The sequence below is a fragment of the Sturnus vulgaris genome, chromosome 3, assembly GCF_052056855.1.
Source record: "Sturnus vulgaris isolate bStuVul1 chromosome 3, bStuVul1.hap1, whole genome shotgun sequence".
In the NCBI taxonomy this organism is placed as follows: Eukaryota; Metazoa; Chordata; class Aves; order Passeriformes; family Sturnidae; genus Sturnus; species Sturnus vulgaris.
Genome location: NC_142245.1, coordinates 5,196,903 through 5,209,886, shown reverse-complemented (window position 1 = coordinate 5,209,886; position 12,984 = coordinate 5,196,903). Strand labels below are relative to the sequence as shown.

The 12,984-nt window shown below is 43.4% G+C and overlaps 1 protein-coding gene across 4 annotated transcripts in view; it reads left to right on the top strand.

The window, feature by feature from the left end:
• Nucleotides 1–4,564: 4,564 nt before the first annotated feature.
• Nucleotides 4,565–12,984, top strand: part of VRK2 (VRK serine/threonine kinase 2) — a 36,401-nt gene continuing 27,981 nt past the window's right edge. For 2 of the 4 annotated variants that reach the window (XM_088160763.1, XM_014895112.2), the window contains exons 1-2: nt 4,585–4,834; nt 4,961–5,101. In XM_088160763.1, the coding sequence (XP_088016889.1) occupies nt 4,966–5,101 (136 nt within the window). In that variant the 5' untranslated portion in view covers nt 4,585–4,834; nt 4,961–4,965. Of the gene's footprint in view, nt 4,835–4,960; nt 5,102–12,984 lie in introns of all 4 variants that reach the window. The other 2 variants (XM_014895110.2, XM_088160762.1) reach the window with 2 other exon arrangements.

Here is a 12,984-nt window from a genome sequence, read left to right as displayed (position 1 = left end):
GAATCCTGACCCTGACTGGGCACTTTCTGTAGCTCATTCAAAAGCCAGACATTCCTTCAAACCTTTTTCAGGACTTTTGGTACTTTTATTGCCAGGGAGTTTGCCTTCCTCGTATTAATTTCCTATTCTGGTTAGTTCAGGGTATAGAAGTGGCTGCACAATTCCATGAGTTTGGTAGCAAGGCGAGTGCTAAAGGAAGGTGAGTTCTAGAGGCTAAAGTGTCCCCTCTGGAAGTGTGGGAGTCATTCATTCATTTAGGTGACTAAAGCAAATGCCACCTATTGCCACTGCCACTGTACTTTAACAGCACTTCTCAAATAATTTGTTTATTTCAAATGGAAGTTGCCAGATATCCAATCTTTTGTATTTTCTTTAAAGAGAGCACTAACTTCTTACCTGCTTTTACAAGTCTCTGCTGCTTTCCTCTGATCTGCTTAACACGTAAACACCTCTAATAGGTTGAACTTGCTGTGAGATGCAAAATACAGGAACTGTCTACATGAAAAGCCTTAATCAGTCATGAGTTTGGTAAATGATGTCCCCATGCCATCCATATTGAGTGTCCATTACTCCTGGACATAGCACATTAACTGACTCATTAGCTATTTCAAACCATATGGACTTAGGTTTGGGTGGGTTGCTCTAATAATATCCTGAGGTGAGCTTCCTAATTATTGTAATTATGTGATCTCAATCACGGGGCCAGCCACACAAAATAGAGTCAGGAGGCTCTGAAATGGGTGTCAGTGCACCCAGACAATGACTGAGCTGAGCAACACGGCCCCTGGATGTTGGAGCTCCCTGGATACTGCAAGAAGTAATTACTCCCAAAGTTCTGAGGAGCTGGCAGGGAGCATGGCAACAATGGAGTGAGCACGGCAGGAGCACGGGATCTGCACAGATGCAGGGACACAAATAGATTTCCTCAGCACAAACTGGGAAGCAGTCTGAAACTTGATGCCTTGTTGTCAATGCTCTTAATACAGAGATGTTACATCTCTGGAGTAAATTTAGCCATGATATTTTAAGCATCAGTGAGATCTGGAGCAAAGCAGGGGAATTGAATGTGGGAGTGCTAAAATGTCAGTGTTAAATACCACAAAAGCATCAAAACGCAATGGTGAGAGAAGCTACAAGTGCTCACCTGCTGTAGGAAATTTAAGGGGCTCTGTGCATGTGACACTGTAAGATTTCATATAACTGACTGCAATCTTTTATATTCCAGCTTAGGTTTGAACAAGGAGAAGAAAAAGATTAAAATAAATGGAAGATGGACCAAATGTTTAATGTACAGGGCATGTGTTAATGTAATGTGTTTTGCTTTAAGACAAAGACAGAAGCAAATACAGCCTCAGGACAGGTTTGCTACCTTATTAAACACTTAAAGAAAGCATTGACTCCCCAAGAACCTCACCATACTCTTTAAATGCAGCCCATGATAAACCAGAACAGCTGATTGTTACTCTCCAGAACATCTGCTGGTAAGATTAGTACATTTTTACTCTTATTAGCATACTCACATTTCTCCTGGTAGGATTTTTGAATTTGGCAGTAGTGGTAGCTGTATCATCTCGAAGAGAAATTTCTTCCATCATAATGAGGCTTTCCTGAATAAACCCAAACCAAAAAACCACCCCCACACCTGTAATTGTTCTGGGCATTCATCCCCTTTATCACCTCCCCAAACTGCTAATTTGTAGCAAATGTGAAGAGGGCACTCGGCTTTATTTAACCTGCCTAAATGAAGATCAGTTTTTTGGGAGGGTTGCTAATTGGTTGATGATAAGCAGTTGAAAAGAAAAAAAAAGCCCCATCTCCAGTTCAGCCCAACAAGAAAAGAAGATTTCCTAGGCCCACCCACAAAACACGTGAATGTGCTATTAACAAGGCCAAAGGCTCTAGAATCAAGTTCTAATCTGCTTAGAGATTTTCTTAGGCAAAGCCTTTGGTCTCTTTTAATTTTTAGAAGTATGTATGTGTTAATTTTGTTTTTTAAAGTCTCTGAAATGAAGCCATACAAATTTTGCTGGTAACACACACCTTTTTGTGGGCCTACTAGTTATGGCTGTTTATTAATAAAGATCTGCATTTAAAGTATAAACTCATTCTTCAGGAGTGGCCTGGTATGTGCAGAAACTTTTCCTTTTAGTGTTTTGGTTTTTTTTTTTAATATGAGTCATATGACTATTACATTCCTGAGTGGCTGTCTTTGAGGGTTTTAACTTTTAATGACTGATGAAAGCTTTAGCTTTCCATCTAGTCTCTGATTAAAAAAAAATAAACAGTAAACAAAACAACCAAACAAATCAGTATTTCTTACGATTTGTAGGATAAATATCTTAAACCCTCTTATACCACATGTTAACGTTAAATTGTACGAGTTGTGATAGAGCTCTAAGCTATTAAGGGTGGTTCACTATTCCTCAGAACTGCATGAATTATTCATACTTAACCTGTTTGTTTTGTTGTTTTTCTTTATGTTTCACTTTCTTATTCTGGTGAAACTTTGTGGGCAGAGAAAGAGCTTGGAAGCAGGAAGCCCTTTGATAATGCTTTCGTTTCACTTTAATCACCTGGATACCTCTTTGCAACAGCTGAGCAAAAAAGTTTTCTCCTTAAACAGAGGCTTGTCCTCTGATTCCCAGGCAACTATTTTGAGGTAATTTTCTTCTGGAAAGATCCTTTCCAGATAATGGTGACAGTTAAACACTGATAATGGTGATGGTTTCTTTGATGCTGAACTGGGCATCTGTGGTTGCTTTTTAAAAGAAACCAAACAACCCCAACACCACCATTCTACAGCCTGTTTTGACAATTGCTGTAAAGAGGGAAAAACTCTACAAAATGCTTTATGGAAATTTTGAATTTGTTCCCTTGGTGGCTGAGCTTTCTGCTGTTTTCAGTAATAATAAAACCACAGAGCCTGCAAGACTGATGAAGCTAAAAGGGTTGTTACATAAAAGCTTAATTTACTGACAGCAATACAGGCTTTGCAGTCGTAATCTGTGTTGCTACTTTGAAGTTTACTTGTAATGATGTGGTTGCTGATGTTTTGGATTTTGATTGTTCTTTTAAAAGAGACATAAGTCCTTTTAAAAAAATAGGCTTAAACTTGTTAGTTTTATACCCTCTTTTCTGGAGAAGGACTTGTAGCTGTGGTGTGGTGGTATGCCTAGGTGGTGTGCACGTGGGTGAACAGACCCTACTGATAAAACTTGCACAAAATGGTGGCTTGTGATCAAAGCTATGCCCTGGGATCTTGGGGAATTAAAACTCACCTCACAGTGTCCTTTACTGCCAATTTACAAGGTGATGGGGCTGATCGACTCCTGGCTCAGCTGCATCTCTCCTCTGTCCCTGTCTGGAAGCAGCCTAAGGTGACCATTACCTGTTGCAGTGCGCTGTTCTGGGGTGAGTACCTGTGTTTCTGGGTGGAAATTGTTACCCTTGACATCTGCCAGGAAAATCCTGGGGGAAAACCCCAGTGGCCTGAGTGAGGTCTGGCACCATGACAGTTTTGGGACTTCGCTGCACCCCAAATCCTGTCAGCTGAGATTTTTTTTTTTTTACGTCACACAGGAGACCGTCTGATGTCCTACTTCTCAATGCACGAAATAATTTTTAAAAGCGCAGCCTCAGACGCGGGAGAGCGGGAACACCGGGGGCTGAGGCAGCTACGCAGCCGCCATCTCTCCCTGCTCCTCCGTCCCTCATGATCACCCCTGCTCCTCCATCCCTCACGATCTCCATCTTCGTCCTCCGTCCCTTACTATCTCCCTGCTCCATCTCCCTCTTCGTCCCTCTTCGTCCCTCACGATCTCCATCTCCCTCTTCGTCCTCCGTCCCTCACAATCTCCCTCTTCGTCCTCCGTCCCTCACGATCTCCCTGCTCCATCTCCCCCTCTTCGTCCTTCGTCCCTCACGATCTCCATCTCCCCCGCTCCTCCGTCCCTCACGATCACCCTCTTCGTTCTTCGTCCCTCACGATCTCCATCTCCCTCTTCGTTCTTCGTCCCTCACGATCTCCATCTCTTCGTTCTCCGTCCCTCACGATCTTCATCCCCCTCTTCGTCCTCCGTCCCTCACGATCTCCATCTCCCCCGCTCCTCCGTCCCTCACGATCTCCCTCTTCGTTCTCCGTCCCTCACGATCTCCCTCTTCGTTCTCCGTCCCTCACCATCTCCCTCTTCGTTCTTCGTCCCTCACGATCTCCATCTCCCTCTTCGTTCTTCGTCCCTCACGATCTCCATCTCCTCGTTCTCCGTCCCTCACGACCTCCTTCCTCGTTCTCCGTCCCTCACGATCTCCCTCTTCGTTCTCCGTCCCTCACGACCTCCCTGCTCCATCTCCCCCTCTTCGTTCTCCGTCCCTCACGACCTCCCTGCTCCATCTCCCCCTCTTCGTCCTCCGTCCCTCACGATCTCCCTCTTCCATCTCCGTAATCTCCGTGCTCCTCCATCTCCTGTCTCCCTGGCCCCGGAGCGAGGAGCCGAAGCGCCCGGGACACAGCGATTTTCCGAGCGCCATCTCCCCGCTCCGTGCCCCTGAGGGGAGGTGGCGGCGCCTCAGGGCGGAGCTGAGGGGAGGCGGGAAATGGCGCGCGCCCCGCCGCCCTGAGGGCCGTGAGGCGGCGGCGGCCGCGAGACTCCCTCACCCTGGCCGGGGCTGTCCCGGCCCTGCCCCGATCCCCGCTCTGGCATTCCCCACCCCGGGTTTCTCCGCGGGAAGACGGCGTCCCGCTACTCGTTCCTCCTCCTCCTCCTGCTGCTGCGGAAGTGCCCGGCTGGGAAGTTTGCGGCCGGCGGCGGGAGGAGGCCGAGGGGGCTCTGTGGAGGTTGGTGAGGGGAGCGGCCTGAGGGGCATCGCCCCCCGTCCCTGCTCCGTGCTCATCGAGGGATACTGAACCTTCTGGCAGCAATTTTTCGACAAACTTTCTCTTTCGTTTTCCCCCTCACTCAAGGTACGATGCCGCCCAAAGGTCCCGGCAAAGGAAAGCTGCCAGTCCCGCTCCCTAAAGACATGATCCTGAAAGACACCGAAGGAAAAACCTGGAGGCTGGGCAGTCAGATCGGCCAGGGAGGATTTGGCCTGATCTATTTAGGTAAAATTCTGCTGATAATTAAGAGGGTGACTTGCAAATTGCACTGTAGCTTCCTGAACTGGAAAAAGCAGTAACTTTAAAAAGCGTGGTTTACATGCTGTTGGTGATCCTTGTTCAAGCGTGGTTTTCTGAGCTGCTGTTCCTGTTCCATTCCTGCTCATGGTGCAGCATCTTCTCCATGGCCAGTCTAACTCATTTTGCTGGGTACTAATGTGCTTTTCCATGGAGCTTAAGTGGGGCAACCAAGGGGCCAGTGTCAAAGAGTACCAAAATGCACTGTCAGGTGATGCTTTTCAAAGTAAAAGCAGGTTTTGGCCTTATGCCAGCCTAATGCTCTGTGGCTCTCTTTCAGTTTCTGGTTATAGGAAGTGTTACTTTCTGGCCAAGAGTAAATTAGTTGTCATCTAGGAAATGAAACAGTGACAATGCTTAGCTGGGTGCTGCCTCTGAATTCCCATCTTTTCAGCAGAGGTGGAAATGGTGTTCTGTATTTGCTCTGGCCTAGATATGTTTCTGTGTTTCCTTCAGAAGAAGCTGCTGCATTTCAGTCAGTTTGTGCTCTGTGAGGAATGAATAGCTCTGAAAGGAGTTTGTAAAGCATTCTGGGTCACTGCAGAGGGTGTGATGTATGTTATTGTTGCTGGTCGCTGTGAAAGAGCAAATCCTGTGTTCAAGGCAATATTATGAGCTTGGGTGGTTTGGTTTTTCTTATTTTCATGGTAACATATAAAAAGTAGTCCACGCTGTCTGTTTGGAACTAAGTTGAGCTTGTATGAAGAATCACCTAGAAGCAGTTTACTGCATTGTCCCTGAAACATAATATGATCTTTTAAAGTTATAGTAATATTAACTCTATTTGGAATATTAAGGCCTAAAGCTTAATGAGCAAGTCACTCCTATACACAAACCAGCTTCTTTTTATGCAGAAATCAGGTACACATACAGCAGCAGTACATCCAAGAGATTCCTGTGGTGAAGTTTCTGATTTGGTTTCTTCTGGCATTTCTATAGTTCACACTGTTCTTCACTGCTCTGCTGACAGAACCAGTGGGAATGACGGGGGTTTCAGCTAACAGAGATGCAGAGGCATCAAAGGGTAGGGCACTTGTTAGAGTATTTACCTTCTTTTTTCATTTTGGTACATTTTAGTACCTTGTTATGACCACCTTTGAAGCATTAGTTGGTTACATTTGAGAGATGCTGTGTGTTGGGCACATGAGAGATGTTAGCATGAGAAAACAGACCTTAGCATGAGCTGAGAATTACAGGTATCCCTGGGAATGGCCATTCCAAGATAAAGGAAGATGGGAACCTGCAGAAGCCTCCCACAGACAGAGGGGTGTAAGGGAGCTGGGGATGCAGTGTGAAAGCAAGTTTGTAGTGGGTGTAACTCTCCATGTGTAAGACCAGTGATGCTGTGCTCCTGAATCACTCAGAGTCTAGCTCTGTCATTTCCTGCTGCAGCCAAATCACACTGGACCTTGAGAGTGGCTTAGTGTGTGTGTGGGATTCAGACAGCTCCATGCAGATTTGAGTTTTCTGCCTGATCACAGAGCCCACCAAGGTGATTTCTTATATTGAGGTGTTTGTTGCAGTTTGGCTCCCACTGAACTGAGGTGGAGAGCAGTCAGTGGATTAGAATGAGAATGCAACCAGGGACTCTTGGTATTACTATTCTGTGGTTTTTGAAAGTGACAGCATGGCTGAGAAAATGCAGCTGCCACTTTTGTAATGGTATTTGTGTTCGTTTAATCCCTTCTTTCAGGAGGAGCAGCGAATGCTACCTGCAGCACTGAACTGAAGGCTCAGTTCCCCTTGTAGCTCATCAATTGAAGAGAAAATGGACATTTATCCCTAAGTATTGACACTGAAGCTTTCTCTTTTTTTTTTTTTTTTGGTACATCTCTTGATCTCTGATGTGTTTATATTAAAGTATACCATTCAGCAGCTTTCTGGGACCTTGATGCTCCAAAATTCAGCTTTGAGAACCAGGGGGAATGAAGTAGATGACAAATTTTAGTGATTAAGATATAGATGCTTGGAGACACCCCCTTTTCTCTGCGCTGTCCAGACCTGTTTTTAGAACACCTAGAGCAAGGTGTGAGAGGAGCACTAACTTTCAGAGAGAAGCTCACCCTGAAGGAGCTGTAGAGAGGGGGGAGGCAGGAGCTTCATTTGCCTGCCAGGTATGAAGAGCACAGCCCTTTTATGAAAGTAAAGGTTAACTTTGTCAGCTATATCTTTTAATAAGTATTTTTACAGGAGCAGTGTAAAGATTTTGATGTGGTTGTTACAGCTTAATTTCCCATTAAGGGTATTCCATACTCCATTAATCTATAAAAACGTTCTTGAGAAATTTTAGAGGATCTCTGCAAAATCTATGGGGGTGCATTTTGTGGAAGAAGGTTCTGTTCACTAAATTAAAGCTGCTGAAAGCCATTTACTGTCCCTGAGTCCTAGGATGCAAACGTGGGGCTTTGGAACTTCTAATTGTGTGCATGAAAGTTAGCAGGATCTCCAAGTTCTGCCCTGCCTCACAAATGCTTTCCCTTGTTTTCTGATCAGTCTTACTCTTTCCAGTCCATTCCAAATGTTTGTGTTGCTGGTGCTGATTTGCTCTCAGGTAGAGCTGTTCTCCCTTTGATAGGGGGAGCAGAAGGAAGAACACCTGCAGAAGGCTGTGACATTGGTGGTCTCACAACTGGTTTGTAGCCCTGTGGAGAGCAGTGGAAAATGAACCATGAGCTGAGGAGCCTTACATTCTCTCATTTATCTCTCTAATCACAGCCAGTAATTAACACCAATCTTTATATAAATCATTCTCTAGTCCTGCTGCAAGCACTCTATTAATGCACAATTTGGACTGAAAATTTAAATGCAGAAAGGTCACACAATGTTTTGTTAAGATTCCTCTGTCACAGTGAAGCCTGCTGCATTCAGCACTATCTACTTGCAGGCTTCTTGCTCATGGAAAAGAATGGTTCTGAAAAATAGAAATATTTTTTATAATTTATGTTAAAATATTTATTAGGTGGTGTCTTTTATGATAGAATTTACTACATTGTAAATGTGTTTTAATTTTATGAAGCTCAGGAAAATAAGTATTGATAAAGTCATCATTGAATTGTACCCTGCTTGGAGATCAGTATCACCAGTGCACTATCCTTTCCTTTTGAGATTTTTTTCCTCACATTTTCAAGGAAGAGGGAAAGAATTTCTTCCTGAGCAGCAAACAGTGATTACATGGGTGCATATTGTCTGTTCATACTAGCAGTACGGTGAGCCCTGCTACTGGTGGAGATAAGGAGGAGGTCTGGTGTGATCACTTCTTTTTAGTTTGGGTCATAGTGCAGTCTAACTGCTGGTGCTTTGGGAAGCAGCCTGGGGTGTAAAAGAGGGGTTTTTTTCTGTTTCAGACTAATCTCCATGGATAATTTGTGTAGTTGTGAGCAGGGGTGTACCTGTGTCAAGGAAGAGAAGTGTGGATGGAAGCACACTCGGTCCTATTGTTCATTCCTTGGTTTGCTTGGGAAGCTGCTTTAGCAATTGCTTCTAGAGAAACGAAGTCCTTCAGCAATTGCCTAAATTAACACAGCAAATTAATTAAAAATGCAGTAAAATTATACCAAAAGATAAATTTGACGTGATTTTTATTAGCCCCGTGGAAAGAAGAATCTTAATAGCAACGCCATGAGCAGGTAACTCAGGGATGGATTTTTCTCAACTTCAAGATGTTAAAATGCATTGTACCTACAGATGTGAACCTTAGTGTCAAAATAAATTTGTTAGTAGACAAACACCACTTGAGGAAGGGTCTTTTTGTCTAGTCACTAATATTAAAGTGTACGAGTAGAGATACTGCAAGCACCCTGTTTTAGGCAAAATAAATCATAAATTTAGCCGGATTTTGCTACTCAGAAGTTACTTAGGGCTGACTGACCTTCACCTTCTGACAAAGAGAAAATACTCATTACCTTTACTAGTTCTTACTGGTGAGTACCTCCTCTGGAATATTCCCCCTTTCTTTTTCTTTTTTGGTCCTCTGTAAGCTGGAAATCGTAACTTGAAAAATGTAATTAGTTTTTGCACAGTGGTCTAAAGCCTGCAGAGATCATTACTGTTACACTGTAGTGTTCTTCCACATCACGTGTTGGGGATTCCTGTTCCATATGCTGAGTAATGCTGGGAGGTCAGGAGAGCAGTTCTGATTGATTGAATTTATTTATAATTTACTTTTCAGTGGGGGATGTGGGAGGAGCTTTGGAGGACAGCTCAGGTACCAGTTGCCTCATGGAGGGCACTCCTTCAGTTGCCTTTGGCACCTGTACCCTGCTGAAACTGGCATTGTATCTTCTGTGTGGGCACCATGTCAGACCAGCAGATGGGCTGCAGCAGGATCTTGCCAGAAAACAGTTTGTGCATCAAGTTTTAAATATTAGAGGCCTGGGCTCCCATCTGAGAGTGCTGTAAGAGCAGGCCATGCAAAGCTTTTCTGCCTGGGGTTAAAGGATGTGTCATCCGTATTCCAGCTTGGAGTAATTAACTTTGAAAGTCAAACAATTGGCTTCCATTGCTGTGGAATACAAAAACTCTGGTGAGTCAAGATTAAGGTTTCACAGAAACACAAGTAAGAAATTTAGTGAAATTTCCTACCAGTACTGAATCCTCTTGACTTGGAGGCATTTGGAGTTACTGCAAAACAGTTGAGCAGTTGGACACTATTTTGTCCTAAAATCAGTTTAGTTTGGTCTTGTGGGAGATGGGTCTTATGGGGGGTTATATATCTATAATCTGTATAAAAGCCCACTACTGTCTTAAAGCTACCTGAAAAAGGAATCTAGGATGAAACCTGGTCAAAAACACAGCTCAGCAAAAAGTCTGTCCAGGAAATGATGCTACATCTGTAAAGTAACACAGATGGATCTTCCTTAGGCTGCATTTAAAGTGGGGTGCAAACACCCTTCAAACACTGAATGTGTCAGTTTTTGGGAAATATTGGATATTGCAGTGTCAGGGAGGGGGAGGCAATGTGCTTTGTTTGCCTTTAAATATTTGCCTTAGCAGCTTCCCTGTGTAAGAAATAGAGAAAGTTGTGTTTAATAGCAAATGCTGCTTTTTATTGTGTACATTTTGTTTTTAGTAATTCTATTGCAATTTGGATCCTTTTTTATCATTAGATGCTCTGAGCAGCACTCCTTCCCTGCTTTCACCCATTGAATTTAACAGCTCTTGGCTTGACTTAGCAGGGTCAGAACTTTTCCAGCTTTTTTTAATAGGTGGCCTGTAACTTCAAAAATGTGATATTTTTGAGATTAGTTTGGATTTCTGCAAAAACTAAGCTGATATATCACTCCTCAGGATTAGCTAATGAATAGAACAAAGCAAAAATAAAATAGTAGCAACTAAAGAGCTTCTGAAAATACTTTCATTCATGTTTCCAAAACAAATATATCCTCAAAATATCCAGCAGTGGCAAAGACACCAGCTGTGGACAGGAGCAGGGCTGTTTTTCCAAACTGACAAATCAATGCTGTTTTCTTTTCCACTGTGTAAACTTTGTCAACAAAAGTGGTTCTGTGAGAGCCATTGAAAATATTTCACCATATTCCAAATGTGGCTGCCACAAATTAACTGCTAAAACTACAGCAAGCACGTTTGAACTGGCAAAGGGAGCTGGCACGTTCCTCTGTCAGGCTGCAATTGTGCTGTGTGGTTGTAGGAAATGGCAGTTCAGCCACAAACACCCTTTTGTTACCATAGCTCGTTAACATTTAGAGAGTGCCATTAATTAAGGATGTGGCACTCAGCAACAAAAAGGATGAAATACATGGTTGAAGTGGATGGTCTGGCTTTAACTGCTGTGCTGTTAGGGAATCCTGGACGTGGGCTAATTCCAGGTGAGATTTTTGTGTAGGCACAGCAGTTGGAAATGATTGCTAGGATGTGAATCTTACTGCACTGCTTTATTTCAGAGGGCACTCTAAAGCTGTGTGCTCCTCACTGGTGTGGTAGCTGTGACTGGGATGGAGGGGAGGAAGGGAAAGCAGAGCTGTGCCCTTTGCCCTCTGCAAATGTTTTGTGAGAGTCCTCTTGCCATGAGGTGAAAACAGCCACAGCCTCTTTCACCCCTACATGCTGCACCAGTGCTCCCAGTTACACAGTGGTTTGGGTTGTGTGCCTGCATCAACACCCCCCTCCTCAAATGTCAGGGGTTGTGCATCTCTGGTCGATAGAAGCAGCATAAGCTGGGAACTTGTACACTTGTTATGCTATTTTAAGGGTTTTTTTGCAAACATAATCTCACCATATAGTGCTTATAGTGCTCCTGGTACCCTCTGTGAGTACTTATCTGCCATCAGAGACCTCCTGCCTATCAGCACTGCTCTCCTGCAGAGCCTCTGCTCACTGTCCTGCAGTCTAGCATTTAACTGATTGTAATATTATAAATAGCCATGTGCTACCACACAGAACGAGGCTAGCACATGGCTAATTACGAGTATGCAGTAATTAACTATGAGCTAAACTCGCAGGAGAGTATGTGGTGGTGGTCTATGAGGTATGTAATCAGACTGTTTGTTAAACCTTGGGAGCCTTTCCAGTCTGTTAAATAACTATACATAGTAATGAGACAATTTTTAAAAAACCATTTATGTTTATTTATGGACAAAAAAATAGTCTGTCTTTTTTCTGAGCTGTGACTGGAGTATTGCTGGTTGAGATCTGAGTGGGTAATTAAAGTGATGTAATAAAAAGTACCCATACAACTTCTGCTTATCTGTATGGATGAGACTGATTGTCCCAGTATTGTCTGTGTAAGAAGTTTAGTGTTATTCATGGGGACTGTTGGGCCTTGTTCCATGTATGTGCAGTAAAAATAATGCCTTTTCTCCTTTTGTGCACTTAAATGTAACTCCTTTTGTGGGGTACCTGTGTCAGTATCTTGTTGAGGCTTTGACTTTTCTCCCTGTTCATTTTGTAACCATTGCCAGTTATGTTGGGTTTATTTTCCTTCAGGATATGCTTTCCGTGTGTCCCCAGAAGTGTCCAAGGCAGCACAGTGTAAGAACCATGGGGGTGAAGCCCTTTTGCTGGGCTGCCTCCTGTTAATTGCTCTTCTTCATTACCCTGACAGCTGTTACTCTGTTCCAGACTACCATGAATGAGGCCTCTCTTTATAAAATGTCAAGAAGTCTAGAGGGAAGTTAGATCAGTCTCTTTCAAATACATGTAAATTTGATCCCTGCCTACACCTATCAAACCTCTGTTAAGTAACTTGATATTGAACTACATTTTCTTATCCAGAGGTTCTTTTCTGATCTGTGCCAGTCAAGGGAGCACATCAAATTCTGTTTGGGTAATGTGATGTTGTTGAATGCAGTGAAAACATGTGGGATGTGCTCCTTTTACTAATGTCTGCTATTAACACATATTCTATATGTGGCAGAGAAAAATATGAGACATAAACATCTGTGCCTTAATTCCCACTTCAGTACAACGGTATGGTAAGAACAAAGTATACCAAAATTTCCCTTCTAGTAGATTTCATGTATGTACTGAATGTGACTGTTACTTGTGCAAGTCTATGGATCATTCACACCTTCCAGAGCTACTGTTTTAATACTGGAATTTTGCTTTAATGTGTTACTAGCACAGCAGCACTCACATGGGGAAGTGTCAGTGGGGAACCTGGGGTGTTTGGGGTGTGGGCACTGCCAGATTCGACCCAGATGCTGAATAGAATTGAAGGAAGATGGCAGCTGAGGGAGTCTGTTCATTGTAAAAGTATTTTTATGCCCTGACCATCAAAAAAAGTAAGCTTGGATGGTTTGATTAGATCCAAGTTTACTTGATTTTTATTATGCGGATGAAAGGGGTCTATTTTT